Here is a 16,248-nt window from a genome sequence, read left to right on the forward strand (position 1 = left end):
CTTTTTTTTTCCCCTTACAAGGAAGGTTGGGTTTTTTTTTTTTTTTTTTTTTTTTTTTTTTTTTTAAACAGACATTTATTTCTCACAGTTCTCCAGGCTGGGAGGGTTTTATTATTATTAAACATTTCATGTAAATTAAAATGACTATCAGTAAAAACCCTGTGCTAAAAATAGAAATATTCTTTTGAACATAGAAGGCTGTATTTATGTTTAACCTTTATTATTCCATTTTAGAAAGCTGTACACTTTAAAAACTTCTAATTTATAAATAAGAATAAAAAAATAATTACAGTCAAACTTTCATCATTAGATACAGGAAACTAATGTAGGGAATTCCAAACAGATAACAGAGGCCTGATTTATATAATAGAAAACTCATCTGTTAAGTTGTGTTCCTTAAGGACCAGAATACAGTTTACCAGAATGAACCTGATACTTTCAGTATATGTGCTGCCGAAGCGAGCACGAACTTGATACTTTCAAATGGAGTAAAGTTAGAATATTTTAAATAGCTAAGACATTTCTCTAATATTTTACAACTTTTTTCATATTTCATATATTCATAAAGAGAAATGTAAAAGGTTGGTCAGCCCACACAGGTGAACAGTTACGGGCTGGAATCACAGGAACGTCTCTGGTATCGCACACTAAAAGCTGCTCTCTCCCTGGGGGTGAGGGAAGCGGACTCTGCACAGACAGGACACACCATGTCCTTAGAGCTCTTGCCTCCCAGACACTCCCAAACACAAGGTTTCAGTTGGCTGTTTTCAGTGGGGTCTTTCGGAGTGACCTCCTGCTGGGGGCCGGGTTATCTTTATTTCTGGCTGGGGACTTCACGTTCCACTGCTGAGGCTGCGGGGCCCTAGGGAAAGGAAAGAGACAATTACTCTGGAACTAAAGATAAAACACTGACAAAAACATTTACCTCAAAAGGAACTCTTGGTAAACTTACGGTTTATCAGGAAGTGATAAACATAAAATGTCATTTCCTTGACACTGGGTTTCAATTTTCTCTGAAAGGGAGTCAGACACAAATTCAGATTTCCTACTCAAAAACAGCTAATATATCTGACAAGAAGGGAACTTGCCTTTGATTGAAGAAGGCGTCCGTGGTGTGACTATGTAGCTGACTCCTGCTCCAAATGTGACATCATTGATGGTCCCTGGATAAAGGGGAAAGCAGCACCATTAATGAAAAGCCAGTAGGAAATAGACATACATAAAGTCACTGGAGCAAAGCCCTGGAGCTTCTGCTACAGTCTTACTCTGTCATCTGCATCAGGCCCCAAGTGCTGTCAAATCTAAATCCAGGGGCCATATGAGGCCTCAATTAGACTTTTTGTAGGATGAGACTTCGTCTTCCTGATACTCATCCCATCTGTGGTCCCCTGGCTCTCTCCTTGGACCACTCCCTCCTCAGACAGCTTTGCTGACCCCTGTGTACCCACTGTTCACGGCCTCTGGCTCCTCGCCCACCCCATGTCTCCTGTTACTGCCAACACACCAGTGGACCCCCCCACCCCCGAAACTTCACCCAGCTCTGACCTCCCTCCAGAGTCCTGCGTTTCCTACTCCCACACTACACTCCCTGAAGACGCTTAGCCAACTTGTTACCCCTGCTCCTCAGCACGGTCTTTCTGAATCTTTCCTATTGATGGTCTGTCCAAGCTGGGAATGCCAGGTGGGAAAGCTAGTAACGGGTCACGTCCACCTTCCTCCTATCTCCTCTTCCACTCCAACTTAGCACAGTGGTCTCCACCATGGCCTCCCCTTCCTCCAGTTCCCCCCTGGGAGGCAGGGAGCAGAGTGTGGGAACAGACTTGAATCAGACTTGATCGGAATTCTGGCTCTGGGTCTTACTAGCTGTGTGAAATTACTCTAAAAACCTCAAGTTTATCTCCAAAATGGGATACAGATGTACCTGCCTCAGGGTTGTCGGGATGAAATGAGATTATTTATGTTAAATTCTTAACACAGTACTTGGCACAAGGTCAGTGCTGAAGAAAGGCTAACAATTATGTAATTTATTAGCAGTTATCCCCTATGTCACTAAAGTTTAAAGATCTGGTGAGGTGGCTGCTCTGCTTATGCATCCTGATGGCTCAGTGTTCTAGAGGAGGCCTCAAATCTAGCCTCTGTGTAAGCTGGACATAACAACCTCTGTGTGAGTCAGCCCCAAGCCACCCTTACCAACCCACTTGCTATATTCCCACACTGTGGGCCACCGTGTCCGATTATCACTGTTCTCTTCCTGGCTCCGGTCTGCACATGAGTCCCTGCTGCCTGGAACTCATCCTGCTGACAATGCCAGTCACTTGAGACCTGGGTGGTGACACCTCTCCCAGGGACTTGCTCCCTCTGTCCTGTACCATCACACTCGTCGGGGATACACAGCACAGGCTCAACAGCTGGCTGGCTGTTGACTATCCTGTCAGAGGCTGCGTACCTCCCACAAAACCAATTGCGACATAAGCTTTCTCCCCCCACACTGTAACCTTCTTAGAACACCAATTAGATCTTTCTAGTCTGTTTTAAAGTCCACCAGTACATGTGCAGTGCTATGTGTCTGTGAACTACTTAAGCTATGTTAACTGATAAGAGATCTGTATTTTCATCATGGTGCCACTCAGCTCAGTTGTGCTCATTCCTATTTCTGGGAGGCCTCTTCTCGTGCTGCGGTTCAAACTCCCTTTCCTTACGTGCACATTCTGTTTCCAGTTTGGAAACCTGAGCACATCCAGGCAATAGGCAGCGGTTTGGTGGCCCTCAGATTTCCTGTATACATCGTAAGCGCTTAGAATCAAAAGCAGGAGCATCTTTGCTGCCCGAGTGACAGCAGTAAGAGGGACTTGCTGAATTCTGAATAGATTTCCACTTAAGAGCTAGCTCTGAAAATGACTCATTTCCATTTAGCAAAGCCACTTTGCTAATGCTGAACACCATTTTTCCTCCTGCTTCCATAGAGTGGAGGCCACTTCCTGAGAGTAACCCCACCTAAGAGTTGTCAACAGAATTTGTATTTATAAACCACAGAACAGACAGAACTGAGTGTTTTTACATGATCTAATAATTCCCAGGAAGGAGAACTAATGGGAGATCCTCCTCACTTATTCCTTCCTGGTTAAGAATAAGGATGGCCAGGAATTTTACATTCAAGAGACTAGATAAAGAAGAAGTGCTCTGTCGACCTGGGGACACCTGAGACGGCTCCATGCACACAAATCCAAGCAGATTTAATGCAGCAAGCCAGGCTTTGCTGCTGAGGAGCTCAGGCTGCTAGGAAACCAACCAAGCACTGAAATGAGAGGCTCGTGGGGATGAATGGAACTAAAACAAGAGGCACTCCCCATTTCTGGGGCATATGGTTCCTAATGCCAAAATAGAAGTACTCAGTGCCTCTGAACCAAGAACAAACAATATACAGAAAACTTGTCTGTTTCAAAGAGGTTGAATTTTTCACATATATAACATTATATCTGTTCCATAAACAGGACCCCCAAATTACTGCTTTTAATGACAAAAAGCAGTCCTGATTCAGTTGTCATCAGAGGATGGGTGGGGCAGGAGTTCTGCTGGTCCATTCATCTCCTGTAAAAGGAGGACCTGGATGGAAGCTCTGTAACCCACTAACTAGTTAGATCACAGCACCTCAGGTCCTAGATCCTCCAGGCAAGTAGCCAGAACACATTATGTGCTCAGTCAACTCAAACTGACTGAATGCCTGCTCCTGGGCTGCTCCATTACCAAAGAGAAGAACACATGTGCTCATCCAGCAGTCATGGGCACATCCAGCTCATCCAGCACATGGGGCACGTGCTCATCCAGCAGTCATGCCCCAAGAGCAGCAATGCCAGGGCAGAGAGGCTGTAGGACACAGGGACTGCAGGCAGGAAACCATCGCCATTCAACCTGGCACTTAACATCTCTCTCACTCCTACCATGTTGCAGGCATAGTGGCAGCCCAGTGAGTAAGCTGCACAGGACAGCTTGTATAACCATAAGGACAAATGAAGGAGGACGGCTGTACCCGAACAACAATGTGGGGGGTGGGGGGGCTGCCACCACCCTCTCCATAGTTGAAAATCCACGCATAATTTCTGACTCCCCCAAAACTTAACTACCAATAGCCTACTGTTGACCAGAGGGAAGCCTTACTGAGAGCATCAACAGAGGATTAACACATATTTTGTATGTTACACGTGTCACATACTGTACTCATAATAAGGCACGCTGGAGAACAGAAAATGTTAACAGAATCACATGGAAGATACGTTTACTGCACTGCACTATAAACAATCTGCACGTACGTGGACCCATGCAGCTTAAACCTGCATTGTCCGAGGGTCTGCTCTACGTAGAGGCAAGGTGAGCACTACTGAGGTGGTCAGAGCGCCGGTAGGGGGCGTCTCATCTCACCTGTAGAGTCCAGGAGGCTTTTTGCTGGAGGGTGAGGCAGTGGCTACTGGGGAAGGGGAGGCTGAAGGTGAGGACATGGCACGTAAACACCCTCCTGTCAGGAAAGAGGGGGTGCGTGCAGGACCCAGACACCACTGCCAGGGCTGACGTGCAGAGGACAGAGGAGGTGGCAAGCGAGAAGGCATGAAGGGCACCGAGACACGCCTGGCAGGGCCTTGCATGCTGCACTAGACTGCGGACTATAAAGCAAGGCAGTGGGACAAAGTCCTCTCACTTCTACTTTGAAATAAAAGGAAATAACAAGATTAGGAAAACCACGCAACGGGGTAAGACAGGCTCTCCACATAGCTGGCAGTGGGTCCTCAACAGGCCACTGAACCCGAAGGCTTGTCTGGCTCCACAGCTGATCTCTGTGACATACACAGCGCCTGCCAGGGCCCACACGTGACTGCCACCCAGCAGGGCTGCCTGAGGCCGGCAGGAATATGCAAGAGGGGCACTGTCCAGGGAAGCTGTGCCTCAGCTTCCCTGTCTATCAAATGAGGAACCTCACCAGGTGGTTGGGAGTTGCACTGAGTTCATATGTATAAAAGCATTTAGAAGAGCGCTTGACATTCAGCTAGTGCTCAGTCTATGGAGTTACTGCAATTATCACGAGACGCTGTCTGACAATGCACTACAATGTGGTTGACCATCAGGAGCACCCTTATCTAGTAAAAGATGTGTCTCACAACAGAAGGAGTCCTACTGCAGCTCCAGTAGACACACTGTGACCACAGGAGACACTCAGCAGGAGCTGGCTTATTCATGTGAGAACTTACTCTCAGGGGTGCTGATCGCTCGTTTCGTTACATGGTCAACAGCTCCGCTGGACTCCTGCTCCAGGCTGTAGGAAGTTGCTAGGATAAAACAGTATAGTTTTATCTGCCCCAAAACACCCGAACACAATATCAAAGGGCAAAACAACCAAATCAGGAAAAATATTAGCAAAATATCTGATGAAGCTATTATCCCAAATAAGGTGTTCTTCTAATGAGGTAATTCAGAAAGATACCAAAAATGATAAACCTGAGAAACAATGTCCATCTCCACTAGGAAATTAAAACCATAACCAGTTTTGGTCTACAAAGCTTGGCAAAGAAGAGGGAAAATTGGAAAACCAGTGTTTCTAAGAAGGAAAAGGGACACTGGTGTACCTTTGCTCCCACCAATGTACAATGTGGAGTGAATGACAGAGGGCAGTCTGGGGCTTTAAAAATGTTCATGGCCTCTGAGTGCTGGGAATTAAATCCTAAAGATTACATATATACAAGGATGTTCACTGTGACATTACTTACTTCAAAAAATTGAAAAACACCTATATTTCCAAGAATAGGGTAATAGTAAATAGGTTCCAGTACTTCCGCAAGATAGAAAACTACAAAGCCACTGGGAGAAAAGATAGAAAGAAAAGTTCATGGAAAAATGTTCACTGTTGTTGTCAGTATGTGCAGAGAAGTGGATTACAAACCAGAAATGCACACTAAGATCACAACTTAAATTTTTTTTCTTAAGTTTATTGAGAGAGATGGAGACAGTGCAAGTGGGGGAAGGGCAGAGAGAGAGGGAGACACAGAATCTGAAGCAGGCTCCAGGCTCATCAATGTCAGCACAGAGCCCAACATGGGGCTCGAACTCGTGAAATCATGAGATCATGACCTGAGCCAAAACCGAGAGTCAGATGCTTAACCGACTGAGCCACCCAGGTGCTCCTAAGACCACAACTTTATAAATAAGGCCAAAGGCATGTGTGTGTGAGGAATAAAAAGACTGGAAGAATTAACACCTTACTGCTACAGGTGAGTTTTCACTTCACTCTCTTTTCCAAATCTCTTATAAATATGCACTGTTTTATTACCTAGAATCCCAAATCCCCAAAGTTGTTTGTTTTAAAGATAAGAAAACAGAGGGGTGCCTGGTTGGCTCAGTAGGTTAGGCATCCAACTTCAGCTCAGGTCATGATCTCACGGTTCATGGGTTCAAGCCCCGTGTTAGTCTCTGTGCTGACAACCCACAGCCTGGAACCTGCTTTGGTTCTCTGTGTCTCCCTCTCTCTCTGCCCCTCCCCTGCTCGCACTCTGTCTCTGTCTCAAAAATAAATAAACATTAAAAAAATTTTTTTTTGAAGATAAGAAAACAGAAATCATTTTGAAAGCAAAGAAAGGGAGACCTGTTCTGTCTTTTCATCTGTGTGTTCACTGTGTCTGCGATACAAAACCCCACACATCTACCAGCCCCTCAAGCTACCCTGGGACTTGGGACTTACCACGATGGCACATTTTGTCCAGGCTTTGAGAACTCAAAGGGAATGACAACCCTCCTGTACTCCGACTCCGGCGACTGCTGTTGGACTCCACAGCCTTCTTGACAGAATTCAGGATTGCGATGGTGCTCAGGGACATGCGCCTGCAGAGGAAAACAGGCCACAGGCATGCAGAGGAGGCTGAAAACACTGGAGTGACTGCCCTCTGCCTCTTGATTGTGCCCTCATCCACACCCATTTCAGATTTGAGTGCGAGGAGCCTGGAGGGTGTGGGTGAAAATGCCCAGTGGGGAAGATACAGATGCCACGGAGAAGGTGGGGGTCCCCGTTACTGACACACCGGCTCCATACCTGCCTTTGGGCATAAGTGTCTTCAACAGCCCTGTCTCTAGGGTAGAAGGCAGAGGCGGTGCCTGGCCAGCAATCGCCCTGGGTGTTGAGGGCTGGCTTGCAGCAGCGGGCACAGCAGCACCTTCTTGGCCAGCCAGAGCTGGCATTCCTTCGAAACTCGGAGCAACCTGTCAGGGAAGATAAAGAAAGACTGTTTATCTACTGACACTTTTATTTCTTTATTTTTAAATAGAACCTTTACATGCCCTGAGTAAGTCCATAAGTAATTTATTTTAAAACCATGTCAGCCATGGGCATACAGAACGTTCTCTCCAGAAACAGTTGAGGCAGATGTGGTGTTAAAGAGAAAAAAGATTAAGTTAGTTTGTCCTAATCATTTTTTAATGCAGCAGATATGTCTGGATTTCTCAGAGAAGTGAGCACACTGTGTCTGAAAATGAACAGCAGCTCACCTAGAAATAGCCCAAGTGACATTCTGTCCGAAACAGGGGCACACAGGAAGCAGGACCATAAGTGAATGGAGACACCTAGGGGGATCTGGTTAGCTGTGATCACTATAACCAGATTAAATAACTCGACTACCAGCTTGCTTTCTGGGTATTCATGTACTTCCCCCAAGTATTACTATGACTTTCCAGACAAGTTCATGTGATCCAGCCATGAGGGAAGGGAAGCCTCCCTGATCGAGTGATCTGCATGGCACACGTGGCAAAGGAACACGCAGCAGTCCCGAAGGTCTCACTCACACCAGCCTCAGCTTGTGTGTGGGTTTCGAGAAGCACTAGGAAAGCTGGTGGCAGAGGGAAGACTGTGAAGGTGGGCCACCCCGCACCTGCTCTCTGTGCACCTGCCGGCCCTGTAAGCCGCCCCACTCACGTCTGCCAGTCTCGCCAGCTCCTGCTCCTGGGCTAGCTGTTCGTTGTACTTCTTCATGTCGTACTCGAGCTCCGATGCCAGCTGCTTGTCTAATGCAAAGAAGTCCTTGATTTCATCGCGGTAATCCTGCATCACCTCCTAAAACAGATCCCAGAGGCACACTTTAGTAAGTTTTCTTAAATAAATAAGCTCTCCAACCTGACCTGACAAATATTAACACGAACAGGAAGACATGTGTTGCTGAACTATTTCTAGTACATCAACCAACAAGTTAAGTAACATAATGGTGTTTTCCCAGGAAATGCCAAACATGCATGTATTTACCACACAAACCAGTGAGCTCAACATGAGACATTAACTATTAGTTCTGATCTCTTACGGAGCTTCCTGCCTATCTGCCAATTAATAGGAAATTTCCCAGGTTCCTGATGAAGGACAAAGGACAAGGAATCACACAATCTTTGCCTAAAGCAGAACTTACAACAGAGGCACAGAACTGCCACCAATAAGCTACCACCTTTCCATTCTTGAAGGCTGGGATGGGGATGGTGACATATCTAGGTGGTTGGGCTTGGCTCTAAGTCAAGGATCTAGTTTAAAGGGTCTTGTAGTGTCAGGCCCCTTAGAAATTGAAGCCAGAGGTTATATGGGCAGGTAATACATGGCACGTCCTGGTGCAGACAGGGCCTCTGGAACATGTTACAGAAAGCAGTGCAGTGTAAAAGTTGCTCATCTATCTGTCCACACTAGCTTTCTGAGAGGACTGCAACTATCTTTGTGTCTTTTGAAAATAGGACAGAAAACCTTTCATCATATGAACGTAAGAACATTCTCAGGTCTGAAAAGGGGCTGCCAGGGACCAGACCTCCTTGCTAAGAGAAAGAAACCACTTCACCTAACAGTGCTAGAGGGAGAAGCTTTATCGTAGCCCCAACTGCAAGGCAAGTCCCAACAAAGGGAAGGAACTCTATGAATGCTTCCAGCTGCCACCAAAAGAGGGTTGCCCAAATGAGACGAAAGAGTGGCCAGAGCTGCTTGCACAGAAGGCTGCCAATGCACATGTGCCACGCTGCTGGAGCTGGAGGAAGGCAGCTATGTGGCCGTTCTCTGGGCATGTGCTCAGACAGGAGAAAGACTCATTGTTCGGAAGCCTTTCAGCAGTTTATTGAGGGTCTAAACTCCTTTCTTTCTGAGCTTTAAAACAGGGCAATAAAAGTATAAGAATAACTGGAAGTTGCCATTTTTTCCCACACAATTATCCTATCTCTCCTACCTTAACTTTCTTTAAAGAGATATTTGAAGAATTTACATTCAATGTAATTTGGTGGTAGCCCTTATTGGCAAAAAAAATTTTTAGCGTTTTTTTGGAGGGAAGAAAATGGCATAGTGTAAACAGAGAAAGGAAAAAATGTTGCATTTATTTCTGATTGAAAAATTTTGCCAGAAAGGTCAGGGGCCTCATTTATATCTGCACGGCAAGTCCACTTATCTTGGGTGCTTAGACTGCAACCTTTGATGGCTTTGGATTCCACCGGTGATGGCAGCCCAGCCCCATCAGTGCTCCCCAAGACCCACTGCTATTTCCTGATGCAGAGGAAGTGTTAAAGGTAAACACCCCCAAATTAAACATGATGCCCAGTCACTTTATCCCTCACCAGAATGAACTAAGATGATACCTTTGTACCTTGACCCTAGCTGAGAAAGCTTTCAGAACTAAATCTCAAAACTGGCATCAAGGACACACATGTTCAGTACAGTGGGTCAGCCCTTCATAAACTCAATTGCATGAAAAAGGCAAGAACTGGCTTCTGTGGAACCTATGGTCAAACTCTCTCTTCTCCACCACAGTCAAAGGCCTGTCTGGCTGGTCTAGTTCTAGAAAAATGTGAAGCTGGTTTTGTAGCAGTTTGAGCTCCTAAATTCACTGACCAACTGCACCATCATAACTGCTACAGATTTTGACTACTGAGCTGGAGAAGGGAGACACCCCAACCACAAAGCACAAGGTCATCTTTTACCCTGAGATAGGTCATGAGTTCCCGCAAAGCTGGGATCTTATTTCTCTCTAGCACAGTCTTCAGGGAGATGATAATTGGAATAATATTTTCTATGAAATTCTTCTTCTGAACCTGTAGTAACACAAACAAAGGCATGTTTTAGGTGGATAAAGTTCTGAGACAAAGGCTTCTCCTTGACCTAGTTCTTTCTGTACAGCCAATCTAGGGTGCTACAGAAGCTTCTTATTTTTTTATTACGATACTGGAGATTGTAGAGGACCCAGCACCTTTGTCCTGGAGACTTTATAAGCATTACCTCAAAACACTCTGAAGGATTTGTGAAGGAGGATGAGGATGAATGCTATTCTTACTTTCTAAACAAGAAGCGGGAATTAGAAAAATGTTGAATAACTTGACAGCAAGCTCCAAATGTCCACACAAATCCATCTCAGATGCATTCCATTCCTCCACTCAGGAGGAATGAAAATGAGCTCAAAAGAGACATTTTTTTTTCCTGATGTGAAATGACAAATAGTTGAGAACGGCAAACATGAGTCAATTTGGTATCTCTCTCTTTTTGTGTGTCTAAACTTTGCACACATTTAGAAAAGGGTTATGTATTTATATAGTACCTGATTTGACCAAGGCTTCAAATTCTTTACCATGAATGGTCACTAGCCACAAATATTTTGTAATAAATCTCTTAGAATTAAAAATAATCATTATAACAGCCCTCATATGTGGTAAGATTTATCATTTTGAATCTGACAAGTATTCTTTTTCCTCTCATTTATACTCACTAGTATAGGTTCCTTCCTTGTAAATCACTATTTCTAAAAACGTCTTATCAGAGTTCCTGAAATAGAAGGGCAATTGGTAGAGAAATAAACAAATAAATATGAATCTGAGCAGATGGTTAAGTATAGGGATAGTCTTAAAAAGTGGTCTAAGTGAATTCAACTCAATAAATGTTATCAAATGCCTTCTCTGTACCAGACACAAAGCTAACCCCTGGGGATGTAGAAACGAAGCCAAGAATTCTTGCCTTCAAGCTGCTTCTAGACAAGACTGTGTGCTCTGATGTGTGGCATGGTGTGACAGCTGGCAGGATGGTGAGGGATTTATAGACAAGGGATGCCTAGAGAGGCAGGGGCTTCTTTTGAAAAGATGTAGGAGTTTGGTGGCAGGAAAGGAGGACAGGGAGGGAGAGGCCCTGCAGGCAGACAGATGGGCAGCACACAAAGACACAATGGCAGAAGCGATGCTTTCTACCCAAGGAACCAACAGTGACCTGGATGGGATGGTCAAGGAGGGGGGCGTAGAGACGGGAGGCGCAAGGGCGGAGGGACACCCAACAGCTCTGTGTGTCTTGAAAAACAATCAGGATTTTACTCAGAAGATGATTGGAAGCCACCAAACGACTAAAGGTAGCATTAGTGGGCTATAACTTAGATGTGATAAAATTTACCCATGTTAAGTGAACACTTTGATGAGTCTGACAATGGTACAGAGGTGACTAACCAACACTATCATCCACATAACCACCTGTAATCTATCACCCTGAAGGTTCCCTGCTGCCTTTGCAGCCAATCTCCCTCCAGTCTCTTTTAACCAGGAAGATAAAATGATCCAATTTGTCCTTAAGAAAGACTGCTGTGGCAGCAAAGTGGTATACAGCCTGGAACAGAAAGAAACTAGAGACATAAAGGGTGCCAGAAATGGCACCAGGTTAAGTGTGTGCAGAACTGGTTGGAATGGGGTAGAGAGATGGGTTTGTGAGATAAAATATATAGGATCTGCTAACACACTGAATGACATCAAAATCTATTTCTTTGAGGTCCAAAGTTTTCAGGGCTCAGGTGGGAAATAGAGCCTAGTAATTGAGGCCAGGTGTAAGAACTGGGGCCTTGTGACTATGGCAATTTAGCACTCCCTTAAATCAGTCTGATCCCAGTTTTCACATTCTGGACAAAGGAAGCATGCACCTGGCATGCCAGACTTCAGGTTCCCTAATGGACAACTTGGTAGATAACAGTCTCCTTCTCTACAGTAGAGACTGTGGGAAGAGAGACAAAGAGGAGGAAGAGAGGAGTAACTCTGTTTTGCCACACTAAGCCTGAAATGTCTGTGGCACATTCAGGCAGGCAAGTGGGATGTGTTCAGGCCATGAGAGAAGTTGGAGCTAGAAACACAGAGGCAGAAACATCATCACTGGGGTGCATCTTAAGGCCATGGGTGAGAATGAAATCTGGATCTGAGGTAGACCACCAGTAGTTAGGGGGCGGACAGAGAAGCATGGGCGTAAACAGGCCCATTTATGGAACAACAAACTCACTTGTGAGATGAGCCTCTTCTGAGCTTCCTGCATGACTGCATTGGCCAAAGCTGTGTCATCTTCTTCCATAAGCAGGTCCTTATCTGCTTTAGATCTCATGGCCAAAAGCTTGATCTCCTTTGAGCTGAGGACCTCAAATGTATCTGAGAGCAACTCACTGGCTTCCATGTCCAGTGGCAGGATGCCGTCAGCAAAGCATGCTGGAAAAGAGCACAAAAGATCAGCCCCTGAGAAAGAGTCCAGCCCCAGGGTGGGGGAAATGTATCCCACAGAGCTAGGAGGGCTCCTCTTGGCTTCAAGGTGGGTGTCTGCATTGGCACAGCTGATGTCAAAGAAAGCAAAAATGGGGTCCTCCCACAGTACAAGGGTCTCATTTGCTGCTGGTCTGCACTAGCCACACAGTATTTCATTTGGAAACATATACTTTATCCCAAACACACCAAGCCTACCCAAAATACTAAGGCAGATTTTAGAAGTGATATTGAATCGCTGTTCATCTGTGAAGTGCTCCAGAAGAAACTTGTAGATTTTCATTCGTTTCTGCTTGTTTGTCTTCCCCTTCAGTGAAAACAGCCGCTTCTCTCTATAGCAAAATGGGACAATTTTATCACAAATCATGTGGGCAAGGGTACAAGGACATTACTTTCTACAGCATTCTGCAGCATCCTAAAAGCCATCTACACAAGGCTTACATAAGTGCACAGAGGAGATGACAGTGCTTCTCAGAGGCACCTCCTTTAGGCTGCTACTTGCATGGGTGAACTGCCTGGAGTCACTGGCCAAGAGAAGGAAGGCCACCACAAGGAATGCCGGGGCCGTGTCTGTTCACCCAGCCCTTCCCAAGAGCTTCACTAACCTCTCTGACTGGGGGAATTTGTTATACTTCTCATGCTTCTCATAGTTATTGAAGTGGAAGATACACTCAATGAAATGCTGGAAGAACATGACAGGATTCCTCTTCAGTAACAGGTGAGCCAGGCAAAACTCCCCAAAACTGCAAAGAAGGAAGAAACAGAAGAAAGAGACCTGTTTGCAGTTTGCAGACAGTCTCTAAAATTACATAAGAATGCTGAGATGTGAATAAGAGAAAGGGATATGTAATCTATCCCAATACCCAGCTTCATTCAGATCAAAAGCAAGATACAAATTTAGCTTCTTTTGTCTGTCCTTGCTCAACAGCCCCTTTTTTGAATCCAAGGTCAGCATAAAGGCTTTTTCTACAAGGATTCCTTTGAAAATTCTAACAAGGTGTTATTATTCAGCTACACTTCAAATGTGGGAGAACAACCAACTGCCCCCAAATTGCTCTTTTAAGCAAAACCCTGTGGTCCTCATGTCTGATGCAACAACAAACCACTACCAAAAAATGAATATTTGGCTTCCCCACCCCACTTTGAGGTTTGTTGCCCACAATAACGAGCAAAAACCTGTTTTAGTAACTGGGACTTTTTCAAGAATTGGGATTAATTACAAGAGCCTCAGAGTTTGGGTCAGCACAGATAGCGAAGGGCTCTCACTGAGCTTTGGACTCATCAGCAAGTCCTGGGCACTCTCCTTTCTCCTGTGCTCCCAAATCTTGGAGAGGCATCTAACATGAGATACTGATGTCACCAGCACCGCACCCACCTGAAGAGCAAAACACTAACAGTTTCCAAAGTCAAATGGACACGGACAAAGGCAGGCTATCTAACTACAGGCCTCGGAAAGTTTGTTTAGTAGGGGAGAGAGTTTGCCCAGGAAACAGTATGGGGTGGTGCAAGGCTGGCTCTGATCCATTCAGATTGTGCAGACGATTGTCTTAATTTCATTTCAGAGATAAATGCAATTTCAACCTGCACAGGGGCACCACTCAGCTCTCAAGGGTGGGTGGTAGTGACAAGGATGACCCAAAACAATTCTTGGCTTTGGAATGCATAGGACTTGCAGGAGATTCACCTTCCCCTAATGATCCTTCTGAGGCTAATATTAAAATCACTCTGTATTCAAAGCACACCATCAATTAAAACTTAAAGAAGGTAGTTCCAAAAACGATGTTGAAGTAAGCCTAGGTAAAAATTTCACTGTAAATAGCAGCACTTTATCTATGCATTCACCCAGGAAATAAGGGAGCAGCCTGACATTCTGAACCCAAAACAAGTACAACTCTGTATCATAAAGGGAATCTCCCAAGCAGAATTTCACTTAAGGCCAGCTAGAAGCACCTACTGATCTAGGAGCCATTTGTGACCACCATTAAGTAAACAAAAACTATTCCCCCCAAAACAACAAGATGTCACTTTCTGCAGTGTTTTATTACGGTTAACTTTCCACGGCACAGCAGTTCTTACAACTACCTGCATTTTCTCCTCATATTTGAAGTCATTCACATGACAATAAGATCAGACAGAATCCAGGAACTCTTCTGCAAGAAGAAGGGCTGCTCTGAGCTTCAACTTACGGGCTTCAACTTGATGTCAAACATTCCTCTACTCGGAGTTCAGGTCAAGAATACATACTGGGAGAGGGAACTAACTGGTGGGCAAGATACTGCAGTCTACTCCCTAGTGAATAACTGGCTTAACCAACTACACAGATAAATCTAATAGTAACATAAATTATGCAAAGGATTCACATGCTCAGGGCTGGAAGCAGAGTGAGAGGGCTCTGCATCATGAGAAGCCAGAAACCACAGTCAATGGGGTAACATCCAGCACTAATCCTGCTGCTGCATTTACTGGGGCTTAAAAGGGTACATTTCATCCCTGACTGGATCAAACTCACAGATCTTACTAGCTTGACAAACTGGGGAAGAGAGACAATTCTGCATTTTTTTGTTTGTTTGTTTGTCAGCTGTAAAGTTAAAAAAAATGAGCAGTCCAAGCAGTGCTTCCTGGAGCATTCCTTTAGAGTGGCAGAAGGCAGCACTCTTCAGGTACCTGGAACGGAAAGCTTCAACAGCCCCAAAGACACCGCACTAAGTTAAGATCTCAGCATCCTTTCCCACCACTTCTCATCCCTCAGGACAATTAAAAGAAACAGCATGTAATCACACCACCAATTCAGGGATACCCTGTAAACATTTTCACAGCATTAATTGTATTATATAGAAGACCAGCTAAATCTGGGTCATAATAATCTTGCAGAAAACAATTATTACTCTCTTAGTAAGAATCCAAATCCAGATTTCAAACAGCCTTACTTCCACTTTCAGTATTAGTAGGAACATAAAAATCTGACTATTTTCAGATATTTTCCCATGCCAAATGCTATTCTGAAGCAGCTATCTGTTCAATAAAGGCCACTGTTCATGGACTCCTATTCCTGATCTGGCCTACAACATGGTCTATCTCAGACCGACTTATGCCAGAATTCTCTTTGAAACCTGAGGTAAGTAATTTCCCACATCTATGTGCTCCTTGGCTACACCCCAAATCCAGGCCCCCTTGTTACCCAGTCCTCCTCATCTCTCTCACATCCCTATACTGTTCTGTTTCTTTTCTCCTCATCTCACTTCCCATGTCTCCTTTCCCTGGCCTTGAGTGCTTCCACAGTGTATACTGTACTTCCCAGGAGTCAGCTCTCTCCCCTCTCCACACTTCCCTTCTTCGCAAGTCAGGGCTGGCTTTCCTCTGGGGACACCATTTCCCACAGTCCTCTTAAGGGAAGGCCACTTGCTGCTTCTCCCAAACGCCAGAGTCGAGGAAGGAGGACCATATTCCCACACCCACTACCCCTGCCCCCGTCATAATATTTTCATTCATTCATTTGTGAAATGTTCATTGAGGGTCCACTTAGTCTCAGGCTCTCTTTTAGGTGCTAGGGATACCGCAGTCAACAAAACAAAATCTTGGCCCCTCCCAGATGCTTATATTCTAGCAGGTAGAGAGATGTTATACATACAAATATGCTGCCACAAGTGCTCTGAAGAAAAGGCTATTTGAGGAAGGTACAGGAAAGAGGCAATGGTGGGTTGGCTTCCTCTACCTGGTCCA

General features: G+C 45.0%; 1 protein-coding gene across 3 annotated transcripts in view; it reads right to left on the minus strand.

Moving 5' to 3' along the window:
- Positions 1-197: 197 nt before the first annotated feature.
- The window catches only part of NCAPD3 (non-SMC condensin II complex subunit D3), a 66,216-nt gene continuing 50,165 nt past the window's right edge, over positions 198-16,248 (minus strand). For all 3 annotated transcript variants that reach the window (XM_040483584.1, XM_040483583.1, XM_040483582.1), the window contains exons 25-36: positions 13,134-13,271; positions 12,727-12,860; positions 12,278-12,477; positions 9,964-10,074; positions 7,946-8,083; positions 7,070-7,236; positions 6,722-6,861; positions 5,238-5,315; positions 1,089-1,163; positions 953-1,013; positions 471-862; positions 198-429 (exon numbers count right to left, since the gene is read on the minus strand). In XM_040483584.1, coding sequence (XP_040339518.1) covers positions 754-862; positions 953-1,013; positions 1,089-1,163; positions 5,238-5,315; positions 6,722-6,861; positions 7,070-7,236; positions 7,946-8,083; positions 9,964-10,074; positions 12,278-12,477; positions 12,727-12,860; positions 13,134-13,271 — 1,351 coding nt within the window. In that variant the 3' untranslated portion in view covers positions 198-429; positions 471-753. The remainder of the gene's footprint in view (positions 430-470; positions 863-952; positions 1,014-1,088; positions 1,164-5,237; positions 5,316-6,721; positions 6,862-7,069; positions 7,237-7,945; positions 8,084-9,963; positions 10,075-12,277; positions 12,478-12,726; positions 12,861-13,133; positions 13,272-16,248) is intronic.

The sequence above is a fragment of the Herpailurus yagouaroundi genome, unplaced genomic scaffold (assembly GCF_014898765.1).
Source record: "Herpailurus yagouaroundi ecotype Mexico unplaced genomic scaffold, PumYag 161, whole genome shotgun sequence".
Lineage (NCBI taxonomy): Eukaryota > Metazoa > Chordata > Mammalia > Carnivora > Felidae > Herpailurus > Herpailurus yagouaroundi.